General features: G+C 33.7%; 2 protein-coding genes and 2 non-coding genes across 4 annotated transcripts in view; 1 reads left to right on the plus strand and 3 right to left on the minus strand.

Annotated features, from left to right (window-relative positions):
* Positions 1 to 77: 77 nt before the first annotated feature.
* Trnam-cau (transfer RNA methionine (anticodon CAU)) lies at positions 78 to 149 on the minus strand. Its single transcript has one exon. It is a non-coding gene; the product is annotated as a tRNA-Met (tRNA).
* Positions 150 to 3,254: 3,105 nt separating this feature from the next.
* Trnam-cau (transfer RNA methionine (anticodon CAU)) lies at positions 3,255 to 3,326 on the minus strand. Its single transcript has one exon. It is a non-coding gene; the product is annotated as a tRNA-Met (tRNA).
* Positions 3,327 to 6,042: 2,716 nt separating this feature from the next.
* Positions 6,043 to 10,099, minus strand: LOC133196628 (mediator of RNA polymerase II transcription subunit 31-like). Its single transcript, XM_061332492.1, has 5 exons — positions 10,017 to 10,099; positions 9,741 to 9,821; positions 7,687 to 7,783; positions 6,639 to 7,354; positions 6,043 to 6,424 (listed from the first exon to the last, which is right to left on the minus strand). The coding sequence occupies exons 1-4, from the start codon at positions 10,054 to 10,056 to the stop codon at positions 7,153 to 7,155; spliced, it is 420 nt and encodes a 139-aa protein (XP_061188476.1). The 5' UTR covers positions 10,057 to 10,099; the 3' UTR covers positions 6,043 to 6,424; positions 6,639 to 7,152.
* An 81-nt stretch (positions 10,100 to 10,180) lies between these two features.
* The window catches only part of LOC133196983 (integrator complex subunit 2-like), a 34,467-nt gene continuing 19,592 nt past the window's right edge, over positions 10,181 to 25,055 (plus strand). Inside the window, exons 1-9 of the mRNA XM_061332825.1 lie at positions 10,181 to 10,206; positions 10,363 to 10,671; positions 13,895 to 14,033; positions 14,870 to 15,086; positions 19,490 to 19,620; positions 19,839 to 20,024; positions 21,092 to 21,261; positions 21,450 to 21,575; positions 24,900 to 24,971. Coding sequence (XP_061188809.1) covers positions 10,181 to 10,206; positions 10,363 to 10,671; positions 13,895 to 14,033; positions 14,870 to 15,086; positions 19,490 to 19,620; positions 19,839 to 20,024; positions 21,092 to 21,261; positions 21,450 to 21,575; positions 24,900 to 24,971 — 1,376 coding nt within the window. The remainder of the gene's footprint in view (positions 10,207 to 10,362; positions 10,672 to 13,894; positions 14,034 to 14,869; positions 15,087 to 19,489; positions 19,621 to 19,838; positions 20,025 to 21,091; positions 21,262 to 21,449; positions 21,576 to 24,899; positions 24,972 to 25,055) is intronic.

Raw genomic sequence — 25,055 nt, forward strand, 5'->3', positions numbered from 1 at the left:
TTTTGTTTTGTTTTTGTTTTTTTTTACTCCACAAATATAAAAGAACAATATGTCGAATTTATGTGAAAAAAAAGTATTAGCAGAGCGTGGTTTCGATCCACGGACCTCTGGGTTATGGGCCCAGCACGCTTCCACTGCGCCACTCTGCTGTTGTTCATGCACAGAGCTGTTTTAACCCATATGTCTGTATTTCAAGTGATTGCATCAGACATTTATTCAAGGCATTTAAGATCAACGAAACACAAAGAGGTATTTAAATGTACGTTAACCGTTAGAATAATTGAAGAGGTTTTAAACTTTTACAAAATCTTCATTATATTCCTTCTGTTCTTGAATTAATGATTTTTTTTTCAATAGTTCTATATTAAGGACTCTATACACTAAAGTACAATAATTTTGGACATTGAGAAAATTATATTGTATAAAAGTGTAAATATTTAGTTTATCCATGTAATTTTTAACATAGGGTACGTGGCATATTTACCACCGGGTAAAATTTTCAAAGGCGATGGAGTATTAGTGAATAGAAATTACTGTTCTTAATTTGAGTGGGGAAAATACATGCACATAAAGTGTTTAATAAATTTATCTTGGCCTTTCAACATGCTAAGAATGCTTGACTTGGTTAGAAATTGAGTAATTCACTGTCGATTTCAATTAATTCTATTGTAGATCAAAGAGCAGATTACTCATTCCATTAAAATACCACAAAATCAGAATTCTTTAGTGTGCAGTCTATAGAGGGTTCTTAATGCTTTTTCCAAGCTTTTTGAAATACTTTTATGTTTTATTTTAAGATAAATGGCTGTTAAACTGACATTCAACATTTTCAAAGTTCTTTAATTTTTAACTTGATTTAAATAATTTTACTTAAATTTGGTTACTTAAATGTATAATATGGTGTTTCTTCCTGCTGAATTCATGCCGCAAATATAGCACTCATTAACTGCATTCTTACTGTTATCATGAACACCAATGTTCATGTCATTGTATTTCTTAAACTTAAAACATATTCTATCAAAACATTTTGATAGAAAATTATATGAACACCTTGCATGTATTCATTATGCAGCAATGTAAAATGCAAAAAAATAAGTAATTTACACTTATTTTTTGAGACTACAAAGTCCAACGATGTCAAATTTCTCTGTTTATTTTTGTGAAGTCGCCTTTACTTTTCACAGACACATAAAATGCAAGTACATGTATATTTATGTATTTTGTAAGGTGTTTTTGAGATGGATTCAATGAATAATGAATTATAGAAAGTGACATTTCTGAACAAATGGTCATTACGTTTACGACGAAAATATTCCAGTCATTCAAATAATACATGAATTACTCACATGCTCGTATTCACACCTGTGTTTAAGCCAGGTTTACCACTAAGAACAGCTTACATTTTTTAAATCAGTTTCATACCTGTTTCTCAGAAGTGAGCTAAGCTCACAAATTAGACTTTAGTGGCAAGTGATTTTTATTAGATTCTCTATAACGGATTTATGACGAATGCAGTTCTGTATTAAAAATTTAAACATTGCTTTGATGTCATTCTTTTGTTCTAACAGTCTAAAAAATTACCTTGGCAGTCCGATAATGTCGAACAGTCTGATACATGTATTAAGTTTAATGGAGCTCAGTGATGGAGAGACTTCAGGAGTACTGTGCAACAATATATTCGAGAAGTGGTGTAAATCAGATGTGGATATACCTAAAGATTCCAAGGAACTTTTGAAAAATTTGAGATCACAAAATGTTTACCAAAATCAATAAGATCAAAACGTACGACTTTTCAACACTTTATACAACCATTCCCAATGATAAATTAAAGTCCAGGCTTTTTGACATCATTGAAAGCTTTTTTTTCAATTAAAATAGAACTCGTAAATTTACTTACCTTGTCATTGATCATTTGCAAAATTATTTTAATTTGTTAAAAACATTCTGAATGTACACTCTGAAGTTGATATTAAAAGGATGCGTGAGTTTCTAATTGACAATATCTGTGTGTTTCTTGGAGACCAGGTCTTCGAACAAACCAATTGCGCCTCGTTATTAGCAGACCTATTTTTGTATTCATATGACGCAGAATTTATTCAAAATCCTATACATGTGAAAAAGATATTTCCTGCTGTAGCTTTCAACTTGACATTTAGATATATCGACGACATAAATGTCAATTAACAAGTTATTTCCATTCATATGTCGACTCGATATATATATATCCCAGTGAGATTGAAATGAAAGACACCATAGAGTCTGACACATCTGTTTCATATTTGTATATTTTACAAGAAAAAGACGTTAATGGCAATCCAACAACAAAGCTTTATGATAAACGTGATGACTTTAACTTTTGAATCGTCAGCTTCCCTTACTTATGCAACAATATATCCCTTATCACCTGCACATGGGGTGTGTATCTCTCAGTTGCTTATATACGCAAGAGCACTACGTACGAACAATTTCCAAAACGAGGCAAGCCATTGACAAACAAGCTGATAAACAAGAATATCAACATTCTTGTTTAAAATCATCATTTCGCAAGTACTATTGTCGATACAATGACCTTGTCAGCAAAACCAATCTATCATTAAGTCAAATATGCTGACTGACGTTTTTCATACTAATTGTTAGCCCGCCATTATTTACACACGGAATTGATTTTTTTCGTTTTTCCCGATCATGACAAGGAGCACAAGGCGGGTGTGACAGGTGGGTAGGGGATGCTCACTCCTCCATGGCACCTGATCCCACCTCTGAAACAGGAGCAGAGCAACCTCGGACCTCTAAACCTTGAATGGACTTTGAGTATTGAATATTAATATTGTATCTCCCTCATGACCCAACCGCTCCAGCCCATAATAACGGAGAAGTGGATTTCCAGTGAATGCCTACATTTCATAACCTGAATTCATGTCTGCATGCAGTGCATAAACCATATAGTGCATAGTATAAACGAAACAAAGAGCTAGTTTATAAAGATCATACAATTCTGGCATGCCAGTATCTAAACAGAAATTTTTATTACTTTTATTTTTTTTATTCACATTTGCGGAAAATCGCCATTAGCGGATTTGATGAATGAATCTCGAGTACCGCACCATGTATTTTAGTTATAAAGGAGAGGGGTGTACTTACAAGTGCCCATCCCACCCTATCCCCTTTTGGTTTTTGCTTTATTTTTAATTTTTTGGAATCCACATATAAGAACAACATGTTGAAATAATTTAAACATTTAAAAGAAGAAATATTAGCAGAGCGTGGTTTCGATCCACGGACCTCTGGGTTATGGGCCCAGCACGCTTCCACTGCGCCACTCTGCTGTTGCAGGTTATTGAAATTGAATTGTCTTATATTTACCACTATTTCCAGTGATTGCATCAGGCATTTTGTTAGAACTTTTAAAGCACCATTAGTCGATCAATGCAACACTGGTATTTAAATGTTACAGGGTACGTAGAAATAATGGTAGGCTTCCATTTTGTTCTATTTTAAATTAATAAAATTAAGATACTTTCTGTTCTTGTATGCTTGATTTTTTCCCCTGTTTTTAAACTCATGTTTTAAACAAGTTCTATGCGTATGTTTTGTCATTTTTTTTAAAGACAAGAACAGTACTAGTTTTATGTCTGGACTGGCCGACTCCCAAAATTACGCTAGTGTACCCAAATATTTTTAAGCATTCTCTTCAAACATTTTATTCGGCAACGAGGAAAGTGTTATATTTGACACTAGGTAAAATCATTGTTTATACCATCCAACCATTGGCGAATTTCCTGAAAGAAGAAATTCTGGGTTAATTATAGCAAAACTAAATACGGCCGTTAGGAACCGTTGAAAGGTAAATAAAGTATCAGGAATAGGAGTAAAATAAATGGTTAATTATCGGATACCATTTTTAAGGCGGGAGAGAGCATAAAATACAAGAAATAATACCCAAAGCATGCAAACGTGAGCGACAAAAAAAAAAAAAAAAAAGCGGCGGTGTAAATCGAAGGTTTTTAAAACGCTTGGATCTTTAGCTTCTTCAGTTCCTGCTTTACATTTTCTCAAGCAGTGAGCTACAGCTCTGCAGCTATTATGGATATTGCCAATTAAACGCTCTTAAAACCACTGTGTTACAGAGGAGAATAATCTTGTAGTAACCCGCTGGTTCCTTAAACTAAATTTTGACAAAAAAAGGAATTATTGACATTAATAACATAAATAATGTTCTTAATCACAAATAGGTCTATTCTCGATTTCAAGTTGAATCCACATGTATTTCTTCAAAATATTCTTCAACTATTGTTTCCAAACTTTTTAATCACAAAAAAGTTTACAGTGTCTTGTGGCAACGCACTTACAAACAAGAGGCCCATGCGCCACATCGCTCACCAGAGTAACTTTGGCCATGCTGTTCTTTACCAGATTTCCCCCTTGTAATACTTATTGTGGCCCCGCTCTACCCCCGGGGATCATGATTTTTACAATTTAGCATCAACACTACCCTGGATGCTTCCACATAAGTTTCAGTTTTTCTGGCCCAGTTGTTCTTGAGAAGAAGATTTTTAAAGATTTTTCTTACATATTTCAATGTAAAACTTGGATTCCCTATTGTGGCCCCACCCTACCCCCGGGGGTCATTTAGCATCTACACTATCCCAGGATGCTTCCACATAAGTTTCAGCTTTTTTGGCTCAGTGGTTCTTGAGAAGATTTTTTAATGACCCCACCCTATTTTTGTCTTTTCTTGATTATCTCCCCTTGTAAGGGGACTTGGCCTTTATTTAAACAATTTAAACTCCCCTTAACCCAAGGATACATTGTACCAAGTTTGGTTAAAATTGGCCCAGTGGTTCTTGAGAAGAAGTTGAAAATGTGAAAAGTTTACAGACGGACGGACCGACAGACAGACGGACAACGGGTGATCAGAAAAGCTCACTTGAGCTTTCAGCTCAGTGAGCTAAAAATTATGCACTTTGAAAAAAAATTCAAAGTGCGTTAAAATTGGGAAAAAATCAACGCACTTTGAAAAAAAGAATTTCAAAGTGCGTTTAAAGTGTACATCAACATTTTTTACCATAGAGACACTCAACGCACTTTGAAAAAAATAAATATAAAACAAAATTCTAGACTTAGATCTTAGTAACAGACAGGATTACTTTGTTACATTTCTTTCGAAAAACTAATAACTTGATCTACCCTCCTCGAGAGCAAGGAAAAGACATGTAGAAGGTCAACACTTTATCTTTCTTACCCAAATATATGTATTATATATGGCCCGTTGTTTATCTGTTTAATATTCCGCGGAGCTGCATCACCTTTATTCAAAATGTATCTACATTGATACCTCCAAAAAAGAAATGGCATTTACAGGGTAATTAAAACATGCTATTTGACATGTCTAGCCTTTATATGATATCAGATTTAGAAGTAATCTGACTGAATAACTTCATTTAAAAGATTCTTTGAGAAAAAATTGTGAAAAAATGGGTAAAAATTTCAGTCGAGTAAGAAATGTGGCTAAGGGTTTTTTTTCTTACTATCAAATAAATGAGTCAACTATTCCTTCATATATGTTCCCACAGATAAATGAATATAATAGATTAGCGAGAGAGAGAGATTTTCATGGTATGGAAAAATCATATATAATTGCTCCCTTATCCCCAAGAAAAATGTTATGCTTTAAGTCACTTACGGACCCCTACATGTACATCTACAGAACTTATTACAGACTGAATAAAATTTAAAAAAAAAAAAAAAAAAAAAAAGAAACAAAATTGTGCTATTAAACAATCATTCCTCCATTATTTCTCAAAGACCCATTTCCCCTTTTATAACATTTACGAGAACCTTTGGGAACAAAACAGCCCCTAAAAATCTTTAAAACGTCTATATGTCTGATCCTGAAGTGAGGTCATCGCTGAAATGTTACCAAATCAGATTCAAATAATTATTTATCATACCTAAAATTTGCAAGAATATTGACTAAGCCATTCACATTTGTTTTTCAAAGTGTGTTAACTTGGTTCCAAATTTAACGCACTTTGAAAAAAATTTTCAAAGTGCATAATTTCTCAATGTGCATTGTAACAGAACCTAAATATATACAAAATTCTCCTACCATTGATATTCTTCTCCCTTCAGCAGCCAAAATATGAAATACTGCTGAATCCTCGTAAAAAAGGAAACAAAAGAAAGTACACTGTATTTTATATATATTTGAGCAAGGCCGGGGATTATTGAACAAAAAAAACAAAACAATTTTAATTGTATGCACATGTAATTAAATTATTAAAATAAAAAATTTATGACATAATAGAAAACTCAGAGGCATTGTTCTCTTCTTAACCAGAAATAAATCATACAACAATCTTAAAACAGCATTATAAATCTTTACACCCCATCTAAAAAATAATTACATATGATTGCTGGGTTTCTCCAACATACTGTATGTGTACTTAAAAAAGCAGGCTTCATATTTTAGCAGCTTTGGCGCAGTCAACGATGTGCTAATTCATGAATACCGCTAAGAAATTATTTAGAAATACAATATATGGCGCATTAGCGTGCATGTAGTGCTAATTCATGAATACGCCAACATCTCAATACCCAGTGATTACGCCTAATTTTGAATACGCCAACTTATGTACACGTACAGTATATCAATTATGAAAAGTCTGTATGTTACCAATGTAACTAGAATTTCAAAAATATTTCTATATTCTGTGTCTTTTGTAAAAAAAACAATGGTCCTGTGTCAGAGAACCATCAACATCTATCATCTTGCAAATGTCCTTGATTACATTCTCCTAATAAATATTATATACTTGTTTATGATGAACAGACTTTTTTATTTCTATAAACACCATATCCAAATAATGAAACATTAAAATCTTCGTGAAAGAGAAACTAATTTCATATTATCCATATACATGTAGCATGCATGTATGAATAAAAAAAATGTCTCTGTTGAAAATTCTTCAAAATCTGTAAGCCAGTATTGATAGATTCCAGCATTTTAACAGGTTTGCTCTTCACACACTTAGTCAGTAAAGTGTGAGCATTATCTGTACATGTAGCAAAAATACATTCATTGATTACTACATTCAACATTTAGTAGTAAGCAGAGATCTCTAGGAGTTATAATATGTTGATATGGTTTAGCTATCCTGGTTTCTCTTTGGGCTGCTGATGTGCCCGTTGTGCTGTCATTTCTTCATGTAACAGGGCCATTCTCTTTCTCTGATAATGCTGCCAGTGAAGTAATTGTTGATCATCTATAAACTTAGCACACTGAGAGTTCACCAGTTCCTTACGGAAATGTTCATACTGCAACAACTCCAGGAAAAACAAACACTGAGGGTACCTTAATAAGATTGGAAAAGCTGGTCATTATCATGGTTTACTTAATATTCAAGATGGATTTAATGTATTTTTTAAACATCAGCATGCCTATTTCTTCATTTTCAGGCACAATTATTTAAATACATGTATCTTCAAATAGAATATAGAATTGAGAGCCTAAATTTAAAAGAAAACTTAAACATAAAAACATGAAGTTAACAAAATATAATTTCTTGGAGTCTCCGTTCCTTGTTGAAGGATAAACATATCTTTATCTTTTTGAATATTTATAGCTGTAAAGCAGGAAATGATAATCAAATAGAAATTATAAATAATCAATAAATCAAGCCTCACTTTAGATATTTAGCATATTTTGGATCTTTCCAATACTGCAGATACTTTAGGTAGTTTATAAAGGTAGGATCCTTGAAGTATCCTCTTTGAGCCAAAACTGAAAAAGAGAAAAAATAAATAAAATTCCTTACTACAAGAAGTTTTCTTACATTTTCAGAAGACAATCAAGCTGGTACATATTGTACTTTTACTACAGAAATCATTTAAATTCTTGTTTTACTTTTAGGAACAGAGTTTTCCAGCTGAACAGGTTGGGCACACTTTTTATTTAGGGAGAATTTCTCAACATATTGAAACCCTTATTAGCAGGCAGGTGAGACCCTTGAGATTATGTAAAATTAAAGGGTCCAACTAAACAGAAAACCCTAGAGAAATATAGAGTACCCTAATAATTTTTAATTTTTTTAATTTCAATTTATAATTTTATTGTATGTAAATGACCCTATTTATGTTTTCTTGATATACACTTCAAACAAAATCTAAAAAATAAAATTTGTAAAAAATATCTTGCACTTGTTTTATGCTTATAATCAACAAAATACTAATCTCTCAAGACTTTATCATGCTTTTTGTGATAAAGTAATCAATTTCATTTATATGCTTTGTATTTTTTAAGATATATAGAACTCTTAGCTTAACTTAGTGAATTTTATGAGGAAAAGCAAAATGGTAAAAATCACACAGGCTGATTTTTACTCTTTTGCTTTTCCTCATAAAATTCATCTGGCTTGGTATATTTTTTAAAAGTTTATTTCACTTTCAGCACCAAGTTAACATATTCTGAAATTTATTTTCATCTGTAAACCTTTACCGAGTGTGATTTGTCCTTATTTGTAATTTTATTGAAGTATCAACTATTTTTTTTCCAAGTGTCATTTCTTCTATGTAAGAAAATACAACAGGATATTGAGTAAATGTAATATCAGTTCCCTCTGTGCTCCTTTAGAAACATTTTTGAAGAAAAAAGATGGTAAATGAATGAGGATTAAACAATTTTACCATTACTCTAGTTGTGTACTTTTTTGGGGAAATATGGAAGGTATTTCATTCTCCAAGTCTAAGGAGAAAAACATCAAAGAATTATCCACTTTTCTAAAACCGTAACATGATATTAAGTCTCCTCCAAAGAAAAAAATTGTTTGCATCGTCTGTCCTTAAGGAAGGGCCATACCCCAGTTAATTCCTGAGAGAAATTTTTCAACTTAAAACATTATTTTACCAACTTACATAAAACATATATAGCAATTTGGGTTTCCTACATGACGTCATAAGAGTCACCTTAACACCATAGGGTCAACTTGTTTATTTAGCTGTGCATCGATTGCAATGGAATGCTTTCTTTGGATTAAAAATATCCTTTAATCATTTATAAATTTGTTTGTAACATATATTCATTATTTAATTCAAATAGCAAATTCAGCTGTCCATTTTATAGCTTTAATGAAGTAAAATCATGGAGTTTAAATGTTGTCAGCTAGGAGGTCTGTGGAAGGGTCCCTTGAGCTATAAATATAGACAATTCATCAGCTTTTTTATGCAAAACATACAACATTTAGTCTGTAGAAGATGACATATCAATATGGTCTAAATAAGTATTACACTGTTATATATTCATTTCACCTGTAAAGTTTTCCAATCTGATAAACCTTTGATGATGTTCATGATTTATTTGAGAAAAAAAGTTCATGTTTTCGTGAATGTTGCAGGATAACCTCTGGGGTTGAGAAATGTTGTTTTGAAATACACTTATACAGTCAAACCTCATTATCTCGAACTCAAACTCATTAAAAGCCTTTGAGATATCCGATGATTTGAGATATCAAAGGTAAAATACTTAAACAATAAGTGGCTAGGTCTTCCAAATCACTTCGACATATCCATGGTATTTGAGATATCAGTGTTCGAGATACCGAAGTTCAACTGTATAAAAGCAACTGCTTCCAGTAAATTGATTAAATGCAATGTCAATTAAATAGTTGGGGTTCATTTTAGGATTGTTTTAAGTGTGGAGTAATGCAGATTAAAGCCAGAAAAAAGGTTTTAAAACCACTTACAATTGAGATAATTTGGATTTGCCAAACATTGCACAAATTCTAACTCTGTCTGAAATCGAAGTTTCTGCTGCTCCTCTGTCTCTGAAAATAATTCAAAACACATGAAAATAAACATGATAAATGAAAGAACTTTACAAAGTATAACTTATTTACAGAGCCACCTCTCAATGACTTTCAGAACGGTGATAGTATATGCAAGAAAAAAGTATCTTACAAAAAAAAGTAGTAAATTAATCTTAGAAGTAAAAACAATCTATGCATTTAAAAAGAGAAAACCTTGTGGACTCGGCACTGAGCTTTGCCGGATGCTTGCCATTTTTGTTCCGGAAGAGTGTACAATTTACTATTCGGATATTTTTAATTAATAAATGGGCTATACACTTACCTGAATCACTTTGACCCTGTTGTTTTTAAGATTTTTTTTCTCTACATGCATTTGCATGGAAATTCCGAACGAAATTAAGTTGTGGGTCCGGCCATCCACGAGGATTTTTTTACTTCACTGGGTCTGCCGTGTCAACTTGCGATATAATCCGTTAATATCCGTGTATAAGATATTTGTACTTTCTCACACTATGATAAAAATGGCGGCGCCCATCAGCCAAAACTTGAAATAAATCAGACGAGTAATCGAAAAAATACAATTACAAAGGATGAGGGAGTTTGTTGGGAGTAAGGTTTTTCAGGCCATGCAAAATGTCGATGTTTCTACTTTGAATAAACTGCGGGAGAAGGACTTGCGCCCAGTTCTCCCATGTTTAGTTCGCATGGCTCTTTGCAAACCATTGGATGAAAGTGAATCGTGGTCAGCAGCCAAAAAAGATGTTCTAAAAATTCTCTCTGGCATCGAGGTTGTCAACAGCATTGTTGCCTTACTCTCAATAGATTTTCATGCGTTGGAACAAGATGTGAACAAAGAACAGCAACTGAGGTGGGATGATGATAATATTTTCATTGCTTACTATTTAATATGTTGACGGTGCGACCGTTAGGGCGAGCGCAGATATTTATTCAGGTTTAATTTAGATCGGGCTCGTTCGTCAAACTGCACGTGACATTTGGTGCGTCTAAACGCTGACGTCACATGACGTCGTATTTAAGGAGGTTGGATCCTGCCATCAAAAGTAATGAGAATTTTTTTATCAAGTATAAGTTTAGAATTTACACACATAGCTTAATTAAAAATCAAAACAAAAAATGGGGGTCAATGCGCTTCTTTCGGCGCTACAGAGCATTTAGTTTGACCTTTTTGCACTGTAAATACGTCTTACACATAAATCAATTTTTAAAGTTTTTCCTCCAATATTTTTATTCAAGTAAATTATGGGAACAAACACAGCCTTATTTCATCTTGAATAGACACATTAAAATTTGTGACAACGAAAAAATTTTCAAATTACTCCACACGTTCAATTATTTGACCTTTTTGCACACAAAAAAATTAATTTTTCTGGCATTAAAAATTTAACAAGCAAAAAAATAATTTGAAAGTAATGACATTTTACTACATTTAAGAAGAATGGTTGAAAGTATCTTATATATTCAGAAAATAAAATAAAAAGTGGGGGTCTGTGATCTTAATTTTTAGATATTACTAAAATAGTGCTAATTTTAAGCTTAAAATAGGGATATTTTTTCTTGATTTTCACAATATATTTGCTATATTTATGAAATATGATGATAGAATTCATGACAGTTTATTTGATATGTAATTTAGGATCAGTATAAAACAGTTCACTGTACAAAATAACTCTGTGTGCTGGCTGCATGGAAAAATAGGAATCCAAAATTAACATACTTTAAATACTTTGAAAGAGAAAAAATGAACATTTTCTTGTAAAAAACCTTCCGCCACAAAATATAGTTCCTCACTTAATGCTTTTGGTATGGAATTTAATCATGGAATTTTAACTGAATATAGTTTAATTGGCATTGTAGAATCCAAATTTATTGAAAGAATTAATACTTTATGCAGAATTTTTGAAATATAGGATAAGATATAAATCTGCTCAAAAGCTCAGGAGCGAACCTCGTTAAGTTGCATTACTAACCAAACCGAAGCCTGAACATTGTTGACTTTAACGAAAAACGTTTTATTTACTATTTATCTGTAATATATCCATTAAATCAAGGCGAGTTTATTTTTTGTTAGTTAAACTGTTGTTGTTATTCTTGCGAGAACGTAGCTTAAACAAGCGATGCATTGTGGGTCCAGAAGTACTGCAGAAAAAAATTCTATTGAATGAATATGCAGTAATCCGAATTTTCTCTTCGCCCAGGCGTTGTCGTTAGAGCTCGCAGTGACGAGCGGCGCTTTGCGCCGCTGCGCTCGCTATTAAAGAAGAAACTTCACATCTACAGTCCCTGACATCAGGGACCTATATACTAATATGTCCGACGGTGAAACCATTAGGGGGAGCACAGTTTTGTTTGGAACACTTCTAGTATACCGGTCCCTATAAATATGGCGCTAAAATAGGTGCCGCCGAAGGTGGTGTACAATATAATATGATCGCGTGAGCGATCCACAAAATCGATAAAAAAGGCCACAAATCGCAGCCAAAAATCGTGTTCCTTGTGAAAAATTGGGTTTAAAAAACTGGTTTTTAAACAGTTTTTTAAATGAGAATTAAAAGGTCTCGTAAAATAACGTACTTGTTTAGTAGATAAAACTCCATTTCGCGTTGTTTAGAAATGTAGTCACGTGATCAGTTTTTGACGTAATCTCATAAATATTCATGACGTGCGTCACTTGTGTTTTGACGTAATGAAGACTTATGAAGAAGTAGCTGATAGGACTCAAAGTGAAATGCTACTAAAATTGCGAGATTTTTGTGAGAAATGCAGGGATTTAACAAGTGATAACTAATTACTAGTAATTGGTTGATTGAATTGTGCATCACCATTGATTTGAAAGAAAAAATATTCTGAATATGGACATTAGGAGGTTAGGATATCGAGATTAAGTAAACGGTAAGTCGCTTTTACCAATTACTTGCCAAAACTTAGCGCACAATATCGCATATGTTTCAACATTAGACCAAGGCTAATTCATCCAAGTTTCGCAAAACTTTCCTGTTCTTCCGGTTCTTTGTAAGCAAAAATTGCATGAATAAGCCCAAAGTCGGATATAAGATGCGAACATGGGTGAATATAAAACAGTTACAATATCTGAGCTATATATACTCTAACCCTAATCCGTAGATCGCATACAATGCCATATTTAATTAACGGTTTGTTTAAGTTTTGCATGTTTCATGCTTTACTCCTATAAGATGGTAAATCGGCACAGTGCAGTTCAACATAAGGCTGATTCATGCAAGTTTTTGGTCACAAAAGGCACTTGGCAGTGCCTTTTGTAAGCAAAAATTACATGAATTAGCCCTAAGTCAGGAAGATTTAAGAGTGGATTTATAAAACAGTTCCAATCTTAAGACAAAATACCCTAACCCTAATCACTTAATCACTAATCACTGTCGGATTTTTCCGACACCTGAATTTCCTCTGTTCGTACACGTTTTCTATAGAGCTTGCTGCGCTCGCTTTTGGTATATAGGTCCCTGCTGAAATTACAGGTTAAACATCAACAAATAAATGTACTTCTTTTTTTGGTAGGAGCATATCATGCCATATCTTGTCTATATTTATTTACTGTAGACAGGTAGAGAGTTGAAAACAATGAAATGATAAACCTCCTTCAGGATACGATACATATCGTATAATTTTGTCTCGGTACGATTTTTTTTTGAGACGATACATTTTGATAGAAGGAAACAAATTCAACGTTGTTTTATGTTTTGTTTCTCTAAATCCTGTCACTAAATCTATGTGCAAATTGACTAGGAGAAATTAATTATAATGATTTGACTGTTAAAGATTATTTTATAAACTACCAGTCCTAAAAAATTTACCTTTTAAAAATTAAATAATGCCGAGTAGCATGTTTATACCAAACCTGACTGAATAACGATCCCGACCAAAAAATGAACCAAACTGAAAATGGAGATTTTGTACCGTGTATCAAACCGAGAAAAAATACCGCGGTGAATCGTTTTACTCCTATTGAAAACAATCAATTTCATAGTTGGTTAATTAGAAAAACACAGCAAATGTAAATATATGTTGTTGTTTTCATTATATCATTATATTTGCAGAACAAAACTTGGAGGAAATCAAACAGAAAGTATCCTGATATCCCAGCTACAGAATGGAGTGGCTCTGGAATTTGAAAGGAGTGATCCACCTCGAAGACTAAGATTGTTACTGAGTGAACTATTGTTTGTAGCATCTCAGGTAGTACAACTATATTATGGTGACTGGATGCTGCTAGTGGTTATGAATCATAAGTAGACTTAACTGCTGAGTGCTCTTACTTATGATTGGTACAAAAAATGAATTTACAAGTTATACTAAAATGATATCACTAACAACACATATGCAACTGATCTGTTTATCTTCTATATGGATTTGTTAGAAACCAGCTGCAGGGATATGTCAATGTAGTTGACTGTCCCAGCTCTGGTTTGAGTTTGGGTTTTAATTTTGTTATCTCAAACATTTAGAGACCTTGAAGTGTTTTTACCTGCTGAGTTTGAGATACTGAGATTTTACTGTTGCAGTATATGATTGCTTAAAAGAGTCCTTGACCTACCGCTATATACCTTTTTATACACAACAGGGGTTGAAATTTTCCTGGAAAACCCACTAGCCCAGGGACTACTGATCGGTAAAAAATTACTATCCGAAACCTCAAACTAACTAGCCCAACAACTTTTTCATGCAAAATGAAAACATAACAAGTAAAAGTTTTAAAGGCTGTGGTGACAGAAACAAATTAAACTACAATGTAATTCTCAGTCTAATGAAACCACTCTACACAGAAAAGTGAGAGTAAACTGTTGAAATTTTTTTCCCATTCTGCTAGTCGGATGGACTATGATTACATTTAAATTAGCTAGCCTGAGTCTTAAAATGACTAGCCCCGGGCTTCGGGCTACCATATGTTTCAATCCCTGCACAATCAACAATCCAATCTTTAAAATTATAATTTGACAATATAGTTATACTGTAAAGTTCATGTGTCTGTAAAATCATACCAGATGCTTTATGATGCTTATATAAATTTGCAGATCAGAGAGTCAAAAACTGAGTTCTACCAGAAGAGTAGTGAATTGTTTGAGAGCCTTGTGTATCTGGAGGAAGTGTCTGATGTACTCTGTATAGCCCAGGCTGAGTTACCTGCCCTGTTGCCAATCAATGAGGTATCAGAAACCCTTCTCCATATTCCTAATGGTGACTGGATGCTGTGTCGACTGGTGGCAAATTCTCCTGACTGCTACAAAGAAGGTAAATTCTGACATTAAAACAATTTCAGAAAGCATTGTAACCAACAGAGTTGAACTAAAATTTAGACAAATATTTTGAGAGAATTTTTTTTATGCCCCGCCATGAATAAGGCCGGGGCATATAGAGATAGTCATGTTCATCTTCCATCCTTCTGTCTTTCCATCATGCTTTGCGTTTAGCTCAGTTCATAGCTCAGTTTCAAAGAAACTATTCAAGATATTTTTATCAAACTTCATATGCTGATAACTGATGGGAGCTATTCAACTGCATCAACATTTTTTTACCTTTGACCTTGACATCACTTTTTTAAAATTAGTATTTAGCTCAGTTTTAAAGAAACCATTAAAGATAGTGTTAACAAACTTCATATGCTGATACATACTGAAGTAAACTATTCAACTGCATCAACATTTTTTTTACCTTGACCTTTCCTTTGACCTTGACCTCACTTTTCTTAAATTAGTGTTTAACTCAGTTTTAGATAAACCATTCAAGAAATAAACCATTCAAGATATTTTTATCAAACTTAATATGCTAAATAATATGTATTAGTGAGAGCTATATAACTGGATCAAAAACTGTTGACCTTGACCTCACTTTTCTTAAATTAGTGTTTAGCTCAGTTTTAAATAAACCATTCAAGATATTTTTATCAAACTTAATATGCTGATACATGTATGTATCAGTGAGAGCTATATATCTGGATCAAAACTGTTGACCTTGACCTCACTTTTCTTAAATTTGCATTTTGCTTAGTTTTAAAGAAACCGTCTAAGATATTTTTATGTTAGCTTATGCACTTATACATAATTTGGTGAGAATTTGTTATCTATTTCCAATTTTTTAGATTTCAATTTTAAAGAAACTATTCAAGATATTCTCATCAAACTTCATACACTAATACAAATTTTCATGTTGCATCTCTAATATATCCTTGACGGGGCATTCACGTCCTATGGACATATTTCTAGATGTTTTTGTTTTGTTTTGTTTTTTTGGTGAAAACATGTATTTTTAGATTTGCCATCAAATTCAATTTATTACAATGATTTTTCATTTTTAGGTCACCTGAGTGACTCAGGTGATCTATTGCTATCCGCTCTCGTCCGTCGGCGTGCGGTGTGCGTCGTGTGTTAACATTTGAACAATTTTAGCTTCTTCTCTAAAACCACTTAACCAATTTCAACCAAATTTGGCATATAGCATCTATGGGTGAAGGGGAACAAAAATTGTGAATTTCATGGTCCCTGCCCCCCCCCCCCCCTCCGGGGCCTGAGGGGTGGGGCTAAAACCACCAAAAAAATGCAATCTATAAAAATCTTCTTCTTTACTCCTGGACATCAAGCAGTCAACATTGTAATAAGCATTGAGTCCTCTACCAAAATTTTGAAATTCATGGCCCCAGGGTCAGGGGTTCTGGTGCTAGGGCGGGGCTATATAGATCATATAGTGAAAGTGCATTATTTGTTTGAAAATCTTATTCTCTGCTCCTGGGTATTAAATAAACTAACTAAGTACATAGTTATGAAGAACAAGAGTGCCTCTTTCAAAATTGTGAAATTCATGGCCCCAGGGTCAGGGGTTCTGGTGATAGGGCGGGGCTCTATTGATTATATAGAGAAAATGCATTAATTCTTTGAAAATCTTCTTCTCTGCTCCTGGGTATTAAATAAACTAACTAAGTACATAGTTATGATGAGCAAGAGTGCCTCTTCCAAAATTGTGGATTTCATGGTCAGGGGTTCTGGTGTTGGGGCGAGGCTCTATTGATTATATAGTGAAAATGCATTAATTCTTTGAAAATCTTCTTCTCTGCTCCTGGGTATTAAATAAAGTAACTTAGTACATAGTTATGATGAGCAAGAGTGCCTCTTCCAAAATTGTGAATTTCATGGTCCCAGGGTCAGGGGTTCTGCTGTTATGGCAGGGCTCTATTGATTATACTGTTAAAATGCATTAATTCTTTGAAAATCTTCTCTGCTCCTGGGCATTAAATAAAGTAACTTAGTACATAGTTATGATGAGCAAGAGTGCCTCTTCCAAAATTGTGAATTTCATGGCCCCTGGGTCAGGGATGGGATAATTGTAATCCAGTAATCGTAATCGATTGTAATGATTACTTTTTTTCAAGTAATCGACTGTAATCTGTAATCGAAGAGATTTTCGATTACTTGTAATCGTAATTTAATCGATTACAGCTAAAATTTTCAATGTAATTATAATTACTTTTTCGATTACTTTCAATTACTTTATACATAAATGAATGTTATTTTGGAGAATTATTTCCAGTCAGTCACACATAAATATCAAATATAAACCACCTAGTGTAATGTGTCATTCTCATGTTTTCATTCAAAATTGTAAGGTTGCTTTTATATCAATGAGAGGTTATAAGTGTCTGTAATAGAGGGAGTGTGTCACTGTGTTTGCTTATCTTAAATGGCTAATTAATTGACCGAGACATCCCTGATTTGCAGATAATGAGGTGTAAACTGTGAACTACCTAGTGTTTAACTTTCATTCCATTGAAGACAAACAGTATAATTAAAACAATTAATAGCTCTCAAAACACTTATTTCAATACAGAATGAAATTGTGCTATTAGTTGAATTACTTCAAGACACATTTAATTTACATGTTTATTACTAAGAGTTCTAATTTACTTTTTTTTTTTTTTAAAGACACATACAGGAATGTTTAATGTGTACTATCAACATACGGGCAGCCCAAATACTTCTAATGAAGTAATTCACAATAAAGACTAGTATTAAATAATTTTTGCAACAAGTCAATAAATAAAGAGGTTCAGATCCAAGGTTGAAAGGAATAATTAATTCCTTGGCATATTTTATTGTAGGAAACATGTCTCCACTTTCCATGGTAGAGAATCCCTCATTTGGGCATTTAGTGAGAATGTTAGCAGCAAAGCCAGAATAAAACCTTAAAAGAATCTGCACTGAAACTGCAGGAACACATTCAAACTTCAGTGGATAACATCAACATTTACCATTTAAATATTGCTTTGATATTTGAAGGGATAAAAACTAGGAAGTAATCGATTATTAATCGATTACATCTTCCAAAGTAATCGATTACAATCGATTACAAGACAAAAATGAGTGTAATTGTTTAATAATCGATTACACAAAATTCCTCTAAGTAATCGATTATTTATCGATTACATTTTTCAGTAATCATGGCCATCCCTGCCCTGGGTCAGGGGTCCTGGTGTTAGGGCAGGGCTCTATTGATTATATAGTAGAATTGCATTTATTCTTTGAAAATCTTCTTCTCTGCTCCTGGATATTAAATAAACTAAGTACATTGTTATGATGAGCATGGCTGCCTCAGAAATTATGAATTTCATGGCTCCTGGGTCAGGGGTTCTGGTGTTAGGGCGGGGCTCTATTGATTATATAGGGAAAAGGCATGAATTCTTTCAAAATCTTCTTCTGTGCGCCTGGGTATTTTTCAAACAAAGGAAGTGCATGGTTATGATAAGGAAGAATGCCTCATGGCCCTTGGGTCAGGGGTTCTGGTGAGGAGGGAAGAGCTCTATTGATTATATATAGTGAAAATGCATAATTTCTTTCAAAATATTTTTTCTACTACTGGTTAAAGAGTAAAGAAACAAGTGTATAGTTATAATGAGAAAGGGTGCTTCTTCCAGAATTGTGAGTTCATGGCCAATGGGTCAGATGTTCTGGGGTAAGGATGGGGCTTTATTTATTTAATAATATGGTGAAAATGCATTTCTTTGAAAATCTTCTATGCTTCTGGGGATGGTCAAGGCAAACAGAGTAAAAGTTTTAATATGCAAGGGTATTTTTACCAGAATTTTGAAACCTGGACCATTAAGTCAAAGTGTTCTAGTCCTGGCCAGGGCTCTATTAAGTTGTATTCTGCTGAGCAAAGTTATTCCCCTTTGCCATTCACCTTTGATAATTAATCAATGTAAATAATGTATTTGAAAGCTTAATAGAATAAGAGAATTATGCAAGATAATTTATTGTATAATAAAAAAGTACTTTCATAGTTTTAATGACTTGGAAATAATAGAAAAATAAAAATGAGACAAAAATAACTTATCTTTTTTAAATGTTCTTCAAAGGCCAAGAGAGGCCATTGTGAGAAGTAATAATATAGGGTTAAATGATAGACATTTTGTAAATATTCTGCATGGGAATAGTGATAAATGGGGGGGGGGGGGCAGATAGATACTAGACCAATTAATCATACTATTTTTTTTGCTTTTGGGCAACAAAGCTTCATTTTTCAGTTTATGGATCCTCTAAATTATTGTATTGTACTCAGGTGACCGTTAAGGCCCTTGGGCCTCTTGTCTTTTATTCCATTCACTTACCTGGTAGTTTGAGTGTACTTGAAATCATCTGATATTGCAGTGTGTACTAGTCTGGTGACTAATGGTGACAGACAAGATGAGGAGACAGTCGGGGGGCAGCGGAGAATGACAGTGCTCCTCGCTCTGGCCAGGATGAATCCAAAAGAAATGTATAATATCAGGGCCCTCTGTGTAAGTTCTTATCAATGAGTGGCCATAAGATAATTAGAATGCTTAAGGAGAGGATGTTTTAGGTAATAGGACACATATCCAATCCCAGTTGTTCGTGGATAGCAGTAAAGTTGTACACTTGTTTGACAGTTCGAATCAAATTAAAATGTTCCAGTACACTTATCATTGTGATGGTTTAAAATTGAATTAAGTTTTAGTACTTGATTCACTTATTTCAGGTAGAGAATTGCAAGATGCCAGGATTAGCTGTGGCCTTGACCTTAGAAATGAATAAAGAATACCCCCAGTCAGAAATATCAGGAGACTCCAACACAGATGTTGTAGGATTTGTCAGTGGAATGTTGCTAGGCAACAATACAAGCGTAAAGGAGTGGTTCTCACAGTATGTCAAAATAGGCCAAAAGGTGATTATAAATGTCACAATATTGATGGAATATTTCTGTCTTTGAATGAAATGGTCCATTTTCAGAATGAATACAATTCTGCCATAACATGTATAAGCTGTAAAACAAAGAGCCAAGGTGCATATGATAGGCAATTTTGCCTACTCTAGTAGTGATTTCTTAAATACAATTTTTTACCAGTATTTTATTGATTTAAGTTTATAAATGTGTAAACTCAAGTTACTCAATAATGCTATTTAAATGTAAATTGTTCCCTTGTATGATATATGAAAATCACTGAGTTTGTATGGCATATATAGTAAATTATGAGGTATCTACATAAGCAATGACAAACTGTTGCTAAAGACCACTCTTATCTAGTAAAACAATAGTTGAATTATTTTATTTGGGTTTGAATGCACTTCATTACATTTAAATAATTTTGTTTAAAGGTGGTCTTCATAATGAAAATGATGAAAATACATTATATTTTCAATTTTCCTTATGTAATACATGTATTACATTGAGATTTAGGAACCTGACTTCAATTTATCCTGTGAATACTTATGATTTCGTACAAATTTATTCTGTGAATACTTATGATTTCATGGAAATTTATCCTGTGAATACTTATGATTTCATGGAAATTTATCCTGTGAATACTTATGATTTCATGGCACATTGGTTTTACTGTTGGACTTTCAATCTTGTGATTCCAATGTGCCCAGCATTTTCCAGTGATGTCTTTTAAAAAAAAATTCTCTATGGACATACATCTTTTCTTCATTTTACTTTTTATGTTTTATAATGAACATAATTTCAAAAAGTCCAAATATACAGGTTATTTGCCTATAAGTCAGATTTTTGGGAGTTAAACTTTGGTCCAAACCTCTGTCTGACTTATAAGCAAGTAATAAAACATCTAAATATTTTTCTGGACAACAAAATGCATTATTAAAAACTTTGATGATTATCATTGACAAATGTCATAATATGTTCTTAATTTTTTTTTATGCAGGAAAGAAACACGTAAGATCATCATATACATGTACATAAGTGTGAGCTCTTACAAATTTTAATGATTTCAGTTGAAAAGAGATTCCACATTGACACAGTTACACAGTTTGAGACTGTGCCTACTGGAACAAATGATTTCAATATTGCCTGATGGTGGAGCCACGATATCTGAGTCCCAGGCCATCAAGGCTAGTGCATTCATACGACTCTACTGTGCACTCAAGAGCATGGCTGCATTTAAGTAAGTAACTTTGTCTATGGATTATAATACTTTTGTTTCATAAGTGATGAATAAAAGAATGTATTAACATTACGTATAAAACAAGAAAACATTTAATAAAAGTACATTGGATGAAAAATCTAAGTTAGAACCTAAAGAATGCATAAACCACTTAAGTGTACATCTGTGATCAACTCTGCAATTTGTAGATTTACAGATGAAGAAATGAAGATTCTGCTGAGGTTAATCACATCTAGACCTCCCTTAAGCAAAGCTGGTGCTAGATTTGTCTCCCTTGGATTGTGCATGTTGATAGCTTGTCCATATCTGTTAGGGTAAGAATTTATTTTATGGTTTTTAGCTCACCTCAACGAAGTTGGGGGAGCTTATGTAATACCCTCGGCGTCGGCGTCCCAGGTTAAGGTTTTTGGAGCAGTTTTCATTTCAAGTACTTCTATGGCCTATATCAGTCAGAGATGCATGGAGGATGCATCTAGTGTGTTTTATTGTACCAGTCAAGGTTTCAGATGCTGCAATTTCAGCTAAAGAATGACCAGGTTGATGTTTTTGGAGCAGGTTAAAGTTTTTGGAGCAGGTTAAAGTTTTTGGAGCAGGTCTCATTTCCAAGTACCTAACTATAAGCCCTATATTGACCAAACTTGCATCTAAGGATGCACACTACTGAACTTGCTTCGGATGCTGGATCTGACCTATATTTTCCAGATGAGTGACCAGGTTAAGGTTTTTGGAGCATATCTCATTTCCAAGTAACTATAAGCCCTATACTGACCAAACTTGCATGGATGATACATCTAAGGATGCACACTACTGGACTTGCTTCGGATGCTGAATCTGACCTATATTTTATGGATGAGTGACTAGGTTAAAGTTTTTGGAGTAGATCTCATTTCCAAGTAACTGTAAGCCCTATATTGACCAAACTTGCATGGATGATACATCTAAGGATGCACACTACTGGACTTGCTTCAGATGCTGGATCTGACCTATATTTTCCAGATGAGTGACCAGGTTAAGGTTTTTGGAGCATATCTCATTTCCAAGTAACTATAAGCCCTATACTGACCAAACTTGCATGGATGATACATCTAAGGATGCACACTACTGGACTTGCTTCGGATGCTGAATCTGACCTATATTTTATGGATGAGTGACCAGGTTAAAGTTTTTGGAGCAGATGTCATTTCCAAGTAACTATAAACCCTATATTGACCAAACTTACATGGATGATACATCTAAGGATGTACACTACAGGACTTGCTTCGGATACTGGATGTGACCTACATTTTCCGGATGAGTGACTAGGTTAAAGTTTTTGGAGCAGATGTCATTTCCAAGTATCTATAAACCCTATATTGACCAAACTTGCATGGATGATACATCTAAGGATGTACACTACTGGACTTTCTTCGGATGCTGGATCTGAGCTATATTTTCTGGATGAGTAACCATGTTAAAGTTTTTGGAGCAGATCTCATTTCCCAGTAACTATAAGCCCAATATTGACTAAACTTGCATGGATGATACATCTAAGGATGCACACTACTGGACTTGCTTCAGATGCTGGATTTGACTTACATTTTCCGGATGAGTGACCAGGTTAAAGTATTTTGAGCAGATGTCATTTCCAAGTAAATATAAACCCTATATTGACCAAACTTGCATGGATGATACATCTAAGGATTCACACTACTGGACTTGCTTCGGATGCTGGATCTGACCTACATTTTCCGGATGAGTAACCAGGTTAAAGTTTTTGGAGCAGATCTCATTTCCAAGTAACTGTAAGGCCTATCTGAACCAAACTTGCATGGATGCATGAAGGGACGAACAATCTCAAAACTTGCTTCGGATGCTGGATTTGACTTACATTTTCTGGATGAGTGACTAGTTTTAAGTTTTCAGATAAGTCTATTCCCAAGTAACTGCAAGCCCTATCAGACCAAAATTGCATAAATGTTGCATCTAGGGATGCACACTCCTAGATTATTAGTTTAGTGTAGGACTTTGCCTTACTTAAAGACAACATTCGTTGAGGTGAGCTCTGTAATCTCTGATTACCTATGTTTTTTTATTTTTATGCCCCGCCATGAATATGGCTGGGGCATATAGTGTTTGTCATGTCCGTCTTCCGTCCTTCCATCCTTCTGTCCTTCCGTCCTTCTGTCTGTCCTTCCGTCACACTTTGCGTTTAGCTCTGTTCAAAGCTCAGTTTCAAAGAAACTATCCAAGATATTTTTATCAAACTTCATATGCTGATAGATATTGATGAGAGCTATGCAACTGCATCAACATTTTTTGACCTTGACCTTGACCTCACTTTTCTTAAATTAGTGTTTAGCTCAGTTTTAAAGATACCATTCAAGATAGTGTTATCAAACTTCATATGCTGATACATACTGATGAGAGCTATTCAACTGCATCAACATTTTTTGACCTTGGCCTTTCTTTTGACCTTGACCTCACTGTTCTTAAATTAGTGTTTAGCTCAGTTTTAAAGATACCATTCAAGATAGTGTAATCAAACTTCATATGTTGATACATACTGATGAGAGCTATTCAACATTTTTTTACCTTGACCTTTCCTTTGACCTTGACCTCACTTTTCTTAAATTAGTGTCAAACTTTATATGCTGATACATACTGATGAGAGCTATTCAACTGCATCAATATTTTTTGACTTTGACCTTTCCTTTGACCTTGACCTCACTTTTCTTTAATTAGTGTTTAGCTTAGTTTTAAAACCATTCATAATATTTTTATCAAACTTCATATGCTAATACATACCAATGTAACCTTTGAACTGCATAAACAATTTTTTTTTACCTTGACCTTTCATTTGACCTTGACCTCACTTTTCTTAAATTTGTGTCAAACTTCATATGCTGATACATACTAATGTAAGCTATTCAACTGCATCAATATTTTTTCACCTTGACCTTTCCTTTGACCTTGACCTCACTTTTCTCAATTTGTGTTAAAATGTTGCATTACTAATATACCTTCGGCAGGGCATTCATGTCCTATGGACATATTTCTAGTTTATCCAATGCTACATGGTTTACAAGCTGCTAAAAGTGACAAATTATGACCAATCAAAACCCCTGAGACATCTCATCACTTCCAAATAGAGGTTCAGTGTTGTCCGATGAATTTAGGTGTGGTAAGATCAGATGTCCCATAGGATCTTGTGTATATACACTATAACTGGTTTTATCTGTCAGTCAATAGTTCCCAAGAATTTGGCTGGATTAGACAGAGTCCAGAGTGCAGTTTTTTCTTTATATAATTATATAGTAGTTATCCCTGTTTGATTGATGGTGTACATTTTACTATGATTAGTACATATATGTACAAAATGATGCAAATTGTAAAAATTCAAAGGATTGTTTTATTTAAAATATTATTTAGATTAAAGAAAAGCATCTACTCATTTGTTTACACCATCCAATGTACAAGAATTTATTTATATTAGATTTTTTAAAGAAATGCTAGGGACTAAATTTTGTGGCTGGTATTCACAAAGTTTCAATTCTCTCAGAGGCTGTTTTGGATAAATGATACTATATATGTTTATGTACCATGCAGTAAACACTGTAAAATTGTGGGTCAGTACTTATCTGTGATATTCTTTGTCACAGGAACAATGATCAAGAGAAGGTGGCTATAGACTGGATTAAGTGGTCCCTGGTGATGGAGAAGGAATTCAAGCTGTAAGTACAGATATCATACTGCTATCAGGAACTTCTGACCTTTTACTTGTACATGTATTTCAGATTCTTAATACATGTACATGT

This window comes from Saccostrea echinata, unplaced genomic scaffold (assembly GCF_033153115.1).
Source record: "Saccostrea echinata isolate AGI-Se365-2 ecotype Australia unplaced genomic scaffold, CSIRO_AGI_Sech_v1 ptg000030l, whole genome shotgun sequence".
In the NCBI taxonomy this organism is placed as follows: Eukaryota; Metazoa; Mollusca; class Bivalvia; order Ostreida; family Ostreidae; genus Saccostrea; species Saccostrea echinata.

Excerpts from the sequence above, each read along its gene's own strand:
- LOC133196628 (XM_061332492.1), bottom strand. The coding sequence starts at position 10,056 with ATGGCAAGCATCCGGCAAAGCTCAGTGCCGAGTCCACAAG. Across the intron at positions 9,822-10,016 it reads CTCAGTGCCGAGTCCACAAG|AGACAGAGGAGCAGCAGAAA; the intron begins GTTTTCTCTTTT and ends AATTATTTTCAG. Across the intron at positions 7,355-7,686 it reads AAATATGCTAAATATCTAAA|GTACCCTCAGTGTTTGTTTT; the intron begins GTGAGGCTTGAT and ends AATCTTATTAAG.